At 32.6% G+C, this 8,182-nt stretch overlaps 1 protein-coding gene across 2 annotated transcripts; it reads right to left on the minus strand.

Annotated features, from left to right (window-relative positions):
* Window positions 1-330: 330 nt before the first annotated feature.
* LOC124824685 (putative ethanolamine kinase) lies at window positions 331-7,182 on the minus strand. Of its 2 annotated transcripts, XM_047297160.2 has the most exons (11): window positions 6,819-7,180; window positions 6,325-6,416; window positions 5,994-6,100; window positions 4,164-4,269; window positions 3,842-3,964; window positions 3,218-3,309; window positions 2,289-2,373; window positions 1,504-1,609; window positions 1,360-1,426; window positions 768-860; window positions 331-678 (listed from the first exon to the last, which is right to left on the minus strand). In XM_047297160.2, exons 1-11 carry the CDS (start codon window positions 6,953-6,955, stop codon window positions 550-552), a joined length of 1,137 nt encoding a protein of 378 aa, XP_047153116.2. In that variant the 5' UTR covers window positions 6,956-7,180; the 3' UTR covers window positions 331-549. The 2 variants fall into 2 exon arrangements, with proteins under 2 accessions (XP_047153116.2, XP_047153117.2); XM_047297161.2 differs by lacking the exon at window positions 5,994-6,100 and having other exon boundaries at window positions 4,164-4,250; window positions 6,819-7,182.
* Between the last annotated feature and the right edge of the window lie 1,000 nt (window positions 7,183-8,182).

Genomic DNA, 8,182 nt, shown 5'->3' on the forward strand with positions numbered 1-8,182 from the left:
ATCAATCTAATTACGATTCAATTCTTTAAACATGATTAACATGTTTATGCTAATTAGATGTTTAACTGATTTTAATTGTAATCAATCGATTTTCTCCATCACAGTATTGCAATCAACATGTATCGGTCAATATATAGAGTACAAAAATTCATAACTCAAACTCGAGCATGAGCTAATCTCATGTGCAAAAGGGAAACTCATTTTTCTTGTGATACAAGGAATTTAATTAATTGAATTGCCTCCATTGCAGATTGGATGTAATAGATTGTAAGTGAGGGGTCACTTTTGTAGAGGTGAATAAACAAGACAAAAAAAATTATAATGCCACAGTACAAGAAAAAGAATGACATCAATTTTATAGCCTGTTCTAGGATTACAACAACAGGAGGTAGAAAAGCCTCTAGCTCAAACTACACCCTTAATTAGGCCATTATTCTGAAAAGAGTCTAAAATGAAATTTTAAGCAAACATAAACTACATGAATCAACGGATTCATGCTACAAACATGACATACAGAAACTAACAAGTGATTAAGTAAATCTCTCTCATCTACTTATTCTTGCATCCGGTAAGATAGGTCCGTGCAAGCAAGAAATACTTCTCTTTCTGTCTTTTGTACTCCTTGTATCGAAGGAAAAAGTAACCAAGATAATCAAATTCAATTGGGGACATCTTTGCCTGTTTATCATCAGAAACAATATCAACAAACAATAAAGGACGTCGTTCGACTAAGAAAGCATTGAGAATAAAAGAGGAAAATATACTACCTGAATCACACCCCACAATGCCCAGAAAACGTGAGAGGCAAGGGAAAATGTATTTGCCTCAACATACAAAGCTTCAAGATCTTTCTCGGACACCTGTATTATATTAAGTAAATGATGATCTTAAAGAAACACAGGAGATATCTATTATAGGACACGAAAATAAACTTATATTCATATTTCCAATAACTTATGTACCCTGAAGTGCAAGTGTCTTCATGCTACAATATTGCTATATATATGCAACAAGGCATACTGAGATAAGGCTATTTCAAGTTAAAGTCAAATTTGAATAAACTTCAAGGGTACGACAAAAGTGTGGATTTCGGGAAGATATTTAGGCAGTTTTATGTAACAAAGATCAGTCTTAGGCACACCAGCAAAAGGAAACATCACTCCAACAGGAAAGGCAACCTAATATAGTTGATACACCAAAGGGCTAGAGTGTCGAAGTGATTAAAGGCTAATGGAAAATAAGATGATCATGGCATAATTGATGGATTGTGTACATCTTATTTTTTAGATGATTGACAATCTGGAGACAGTGAAATAAAATACAAAAGAAATATTTAATCCCATTCAGTGTGATTGGTACCTCATGGGGTCTTTCAGGTTGTAAGTAATGCCTGAAGAAATGATATTGTTCATTTATATTTGGGTACCTGCATTATGAAAATGATGAACTGAAGTAACAAACAGAAACCTAATTAAAAGAGAGAAGCAAGGATAAAGAACTCACAAGTCGAAGTCACAATCAAAACCAGCATATTCTGCAAAGTGGTTTCCTATGTCATAGCCTCTATAGTTGTATGATGCATATTCATAATCAATGAAGTAAAGTTTATCTGGAGAAATGTCAGACTAAATTAAGAAAAAAAAAAAGATGAAAACCTCATCAATTAATAAAAAAGCTGGTTATCTAAGCATCATCTCTTCACATGTGAATGTTAAAATATTTGTGAATTCCAGAGTTTGTTATAAACTGAGAATGAATAAATTCACATCAGAAATTCCTGTTAACAAGCAAACTAATTAAAAAAACAAACGCATTACTTATTCAAAAAAATACTCATTGTGTTGGTTTATGACTAATGTTGTGTACTTCTTCTGCTTTAATATAAATCCCGAATAATTAAAATTGGAGTTAGTATACTAAGCTCATGATCCAAACGGTGAGGTAATTTTGCACTCATTTAGCAACCATTGAAGAAAAACAGATATAACAATTTTTCTTGAACAAAACCATGCAACACCGCTACATTCTTAATTTTGATAATGTTTCCTAATCCGAAATAAGTAAATTGTACCAATGCTTGGCTCATGAGTATATCATACACACATTTTACGAAGAAAGATAAAGGAAATATTAATATAGAACTCTCAACTCTTGAGAGTGAGTTCATAGACATGGCGTGCATAGAATAGCAAGCACAATAAATAAGCTACTGTCTTTTCTACAATAAATAAATAAATACATTAACAAGTAGAAGCACAGGCATGCTTACAAGCGAGTTATTTAGATACCTTCTTCATGATTAATCATTATATTTCCAGAAAGCAAGTCGTTGTGAGCAAAAATTACAGGAGATTTGAGTAGATCACACAATCCCTGTCACAAAAAAAAAAAGAAATATATATATATATATATATATATATATATATATATATATATATATATATAACCTAGTCAAGAGAAGAAATTATGACCATAAATAAAATGAACCAATGACTACAACTAATTTAGCCTTTTCAATAAAAAAAATAGTTTAATTAAGTTTTAAGTATCTCATAAATTTGGGTATTTTAAATTGAATCCTTATCAAAAAATTGTTTTATTGAGTGCTCAAATGTTTTCTTATTTTCGTTTAAATACCTCACCGTTTGATTTTTGCCATTTACGGTATGGTGTAACCGATACTTCTCATCTATAACTCACCGATCAACTCATTTTTTTCTCTCCAACTCGCTCCTTCCCTTTCCAATAGAGTTGATTGGCAAGTTGGAGATGGGAAGACGAAAGTAATGGCCATGTCATCCCGGCAAAATCAAACGGTAGGATACTAAGGTTAAAACGAAAAATATTTGATGCACTCAATAGAGCAAAAATTTTTAATAGGAACTTAATTGAAAAAATCCCTAATTTTTAATAAGGTTAAAACTTTATTAAGCCAAAAAATAATCTTCACAAGCACAAATGAGATGGAAAAGATTATGCCTGGAAACTTTGGCCCTTTCTTTGTTGGGCATGTCCTAATAAATATTTAGTAAAAGTGTTTGGACATTGACAGCAAAAAAGATGGTAGTCACCACTAAAAATATAAACTTAACTTTCAAATCTAGTTATTAGAGTTGGACTTCAAATATGTTGGTAATTTATATTCGTTTGACCCCTGCATTACAATCAAAGATAAAAACAAATATAACAGCTAAGAAACGTCGGAAAGAGCAAGTACCTTGAGCTCAACAATTTCATCATGAATTTCCTTGAATGAAATCGTTTCATAAGTCTTCTGGATTTCACTATCATCAAATTTAAGAACAGATGCTGGAAGAAAAAGTGGCTACTCAAATACTAATAACACCAATCTTTCAGGCATAAACATACAGAAGCCGTTGTCAAAAGCATATTGCATGAGGTTAATCTAGCTTGATGATAGTTTTAATATATTGAAGCAGTACATCATCACATAGGACTAAGAATACAGAATGAAAAGCGTAAGAAACTTTTAGGTAACAAAAAACACACCCTAAATAGATTGTATTTTTATAAATAATTCTATTAGTCCAAAAACAATGACAGATTTTTCACAAGACATAAATAACAGGTCATTCTGGTATTATAAGTTACTTTCAAAATATTCCCTAGCATGTGATCTTTAAAAAAAACAGTTGCTTTCAAAACTAAAAATCAGAGAATGGTGAAACTGAAAAGACTAAAAAGGGGAGTTCAAAACTTCAGAGAAGGAATGATAGAAATCAACAAATCAAATTGACTTCAAACAAAATTACAGAAGTAACTCATCAATTGAAATAGAATCGGACAGAGACCACACTAGAAGAAAGAAAAGATAATAGACCTTTCTCAAAGAACTTCCAAACATCATTCCATAATTGAGGTTCCTTTGAACCTGGAATTTCCACATAATGAAATCTTTTAAGTTGCTTAGCTATTTTAGCAGCAAGCTTTGGTTCCCGCATATCTGCCACGGAGAAAATATATTCACGAAGTCATTAAACCAGTGTAGCGGTAAACAAAGTATAATAACAGATAATTGAGAACTTCAGCTTAGAGCCTCCTCATGATCAAAAGTCAGCATCAAGTCTTAGGTTGGGTTAGGGAAGTACATAGTTGCTACATTTAAAGATAGTTGAACATTCATGAAGTTTTCCCATTTGTACCTGAAGGTGATAGAGTTTGAGCATTAATAAAAGATTGCACCATGCCATTCCCAAATATGCCGAGCCACTTAGCACCAAATCCTGCAGCTGTGATGAATTTGGTAGCCTAAACACCAAATTTTACACCAAACTTCAAGTAAAACCATTGAGTAAAATACAGATAAGCAACTAATTTAACAATTATAAACTAAAATCTTTTTTCACCATCAGAATTCATATCTTTCTCTGATCACAATCTACAACCGACATCCTCCGTGCACATCTAAGCAGGGATATAAATGAATAGTATACCTACAATTTCAACAAGTTTTCTCTTTCTTTTCTTATGGATTAATGAACAAAGTTTTGCAGCACATCATCTACAAGGGACTTGTGTTGATGTGGATTTCAACAGTTTTTGAAGTCGTGGTTTGCTTATCCCTTCCTAATAAGTATTATTTTAACTTTTAATTTGACCTTATCTCTGTGTCAGAATAAAAGAAAATGAAATCCATAATACATACTCAAGAAATTATATATTTATATTGAAAGACATTTTTAAATCCTACTCCCAAAAAGTATAAAAGCCATGCAACATCATCTAACATAGGAAACAAAAATTTGCATAAGATTATTTTAATTATTTTCTTATGCTGCTTCAGAAAGTGGAGAAAAATAATTCAACAATAATAAAGGAATAAATAATTGTATTACCAAATTTATCTCAACTGAAGATTAGTAAGCTCAAAATGAAAGCTAAAGTTTAACTTTACAATTAGAGGTGTCAATTTATCCCTGTGTGTGTCCAAGGGCCAGCTCACTATAATGATCCAATTTTTTGCCACCTAACGAGGAGTTTTTAAGCCCACTTAGTAAGGGGGTGGACCATGGCTTAAAGGCTTCCAGCCAACAAGTTATGTCTATATCAAAAGATGTTTTCCTCAGCTGATTACAAAAAAAATAAATAATTTCAACTCGACCGGACTAGAGTTCCTGAACTTGATCTCAAACAAAATAACTTTAACTCAGCCTCAACCTAAAATATCTTTAACTAAACCAAAGACATAGTACATTAGTTTAACCCCAATAAAGGTAATTTTTACTTGACCTCAATCTCGACTAGAGTATCTTGAACCCAACCCTTTGGGTATGTTCAACTCAACTTTGACCAAGATATTTCAATTCCATCTCTACTAAGGCATCTTCTCCATGGTCTCAGCCGTATATCAGCCTTAACCAAAGCATCTTTAGCTTGGCCATGGCTAGACCATTGTCAGTTCAACCTTGACCAAAGTATTTTTACCTTGGCCTCAATCACATTATTTTGAACTCTACCTCAACTAGACTAATTTCACACCAGCCTCTACCAGAGCATCTTCAACTCAATTTTAACTAGGGTATCTTCAACTCGACCGCGACCCAGGCATTTTCAGCTTGGCATTGCCGGAGATCAACTTCGGCTTGACATTAGCCAAAACATCTCCAGTCTGGGCCTACGTCAAAATTTTAAAATTAAGGCTCATGGGATGACCCAAACCCACATGGGTTGACCTGGTTTGACAAATCTACTTGCAATGGTAAATCGATGAAAATCTTAGCCCATCAACAAATAATAAAATATGATACAATCCTGGAAAGTATTACTGCAAGCTTGCCACAAGCATACGTACATTTCAGTTACCCCTAACTTTCAATTATTCATCAACCAGAGAACAACATTGCAGAAATAACAAGAAGATATAGACGGCTACATCAACACTAGATGACTGCAATATTTGACTCAAGAAAGGACGCACAAGCATTCAGTGACATGGCTAGTTTTGTATGTAATCATGCAGTAAAGTGTCTAACCTGCAATTCCCGCTGACGATCTATAATGTACTCAGTGTTGGGTCCATACAATCTGATGGTTATAATTTCCTCAATACAATTTTCTTGTTTAACTGAAACCTTGAGTACTGACAGACAATGACAAATGCATCAACCACATCAACAACAACACAATACTACGGATGAGCGACAAGCAATTAAACAACCAGATGAAAGTTTAGCTGACTCTATTTCTGGATTTGTGAAGTAAACCGTTCACCAGACATAGCCGTTCAGCATGTGAAAATCAATCTTGAGATGAACAAAAAATTTATTCTTTCTTCAAAAAAACAACATCAACAGAACAACTCACACAAATTTGTAATTCCCCCGGATATTTTCTCAATATCAAAGCAAGAATCATCCAAATCTGCCCACGCCTTGAACATGTCCTTGCACATATTTCTGCAAGAAACAAAACGAAAAAAAAAAAGAAAAAAAAAAGGGAAATGATGCAATTTCAAGAATACAGATGAAACTGATTTAGCAACATTTAATAACATAAATAAACAAAAAATCAACGGTTCAACATCGAAAGACGTATTCTATTATAGGCATCACACCCCACTCAACACCTAATCCAAAGAAATTGAACATTTCTAATTAATCTAGAACCACCAAACCCCAATTGATACGTCTTCCCAGCAAAACCTGACCCTCCCACTTTCCCACCTTTTCCCAGCAACCATACCAAGAAACAAAGAAACCCATGAAAGTTCAAACGAGAAGCGCGCGAAAAAGGAAAAATCAATACTTTATTCTTTATTTTTATTGAAAACAAAAGAAAAAAAAATGAGAATCACGTACAGGACGAGAGGTGTCATATGAGGAAGTTCGAGCGAAGGGTCGATGGCAAGCTGCGAGGGATGAATCTTCGAGACATAGTCGTGGCTAGCTTGCTCTGCAACTTCAACGGGGTTCCAGATCTTAACCTCTGCACCCATTGATTGAACCAAACGAGAAGAGAGAGAAAAAACAAATATCGAAGGAGGGCAAAAAAGAAGAACACGGTGATGGAAAATGATGTATGAAGAATATTTTGTTGTGTGGTGTTGCGTACGTTCAAATCAGAGGTGTCTCCTGCTATGGCGTTAAGAGGATTTTTTGTTGTCCCACTAAATAACGAAAATGGATTTTCTGCGATCTGAAAGAGGCGGTGCCGTTATAAATCTGACCGTTAATCCAAGTTTTTCTTTTCTTCGTGTAATAAAAAGATAGTTGAATGATTTCATTAATATGTGCTTTTTATATGTGTTTTAATTTGATTTTTATTTTAGAAAACTTAGTGCAACGTGGTCGTTTTTATTAGTATTATATTAATAATATTAAAAAGGTGTTATACTGCATGTGGTAGTACTATCTCTTTTACAACATGTGTGACAAATTTTTATTTTTAAAAACAAATTAAAAAAATCACGAATACATAACACATTTTTAACATTAGTATAGTATTATAGAAAAAGACCGGATTATATGAAATTATAAAAAAATAAAAACTAAATTAAAAAATATAAAAATAATCGATTTAAAAAAAATTAAATTAAAAAACATGATCAAAATTAAAGGATTTAAAATATTTATAGATAAGTTTAAGTTGGGCTGAGATCTATGCACTTTTTTTGAAACTGCAGAGGATCTTAATTCCGATATGACCAATTTAGAAAGCACACGCCACCGCCTATTTTTCCGTCCGGCGTCATTGTGATTTGACGCCTCCTTAATTAGTTGATTTTATAGATTCTTAGTTAGTTAATTTAACGTTGCTTCCGGCAACAAAACACCATTTCCTAAAATAAATAATCATAGTCAAAATTTAGTTCAGATTCCGTACGTCATATAAATATATATAAATTTTTGGATTTTTTTTCTAATTTTACTTTTAATATCTAAATTTTGTAACATTTTATCTTTTGAATTTTTCTCTTTCCTACAAATTTGGGATACATGTCTAATTGTACTATATTTTTTAATTCATTATTTATTCAAACTAGTTGACTAAGAATTAAAATATAAATTAAAAAAAATACACCAACTCTTGCAAAAGAAAATGGAAACATTATAAGTGAAGGTTGTAACATAAGTTTGTTTTGGACAAATTTTTCAAACTAATTCAATTAGATGTTAAAGTAGGTTTGTTAATGGTATTAAAAATAGTTGGCAAGATGATGACT

This window comes from Vigna umbellata, chromosome 2 (assembly GCF_029865625.1).
Source record: "Vigna umbellata cultivar VRB3 chromosome 2, Vumbellata_1.0, whole genome shotgun sequence".
Classification (NCBI taxonomy): Eukaryota; Viridiplantae; Streptophyta; class Magnoliopsida; order Fabales; family Fabaceae; genus Vigna; species Vigna umbellata.

What these genes read in the sequence shown, in the direction of transcription:
- LOC124824685 (XM_047297160.2), bottom strand. Translation starts at nt 6,955, where the DNA reads ATGGGTGCAGAGGTTAAGATCTGGAACCCCGTTGAAGTTGCAGAGCAA. An exon ending in TTGGAAGTTCTTTGAGAAAG is followed by an intron (nt 3,310 to 3,841) that starts GTCTATTATCTT and finishes TTTTTCTTCCAG; the next exon opens with CATCTGTTCTTAAATTTGAT. An exon ending in TTTGATTGTGACTTCGACTT is followed by an intron (nt 1,427 to 1,503) that starts GTGAGTTCTTTA and finishes TTCATAATGCAG; the next exon opens with GTACCCAAATATAAATGAAC.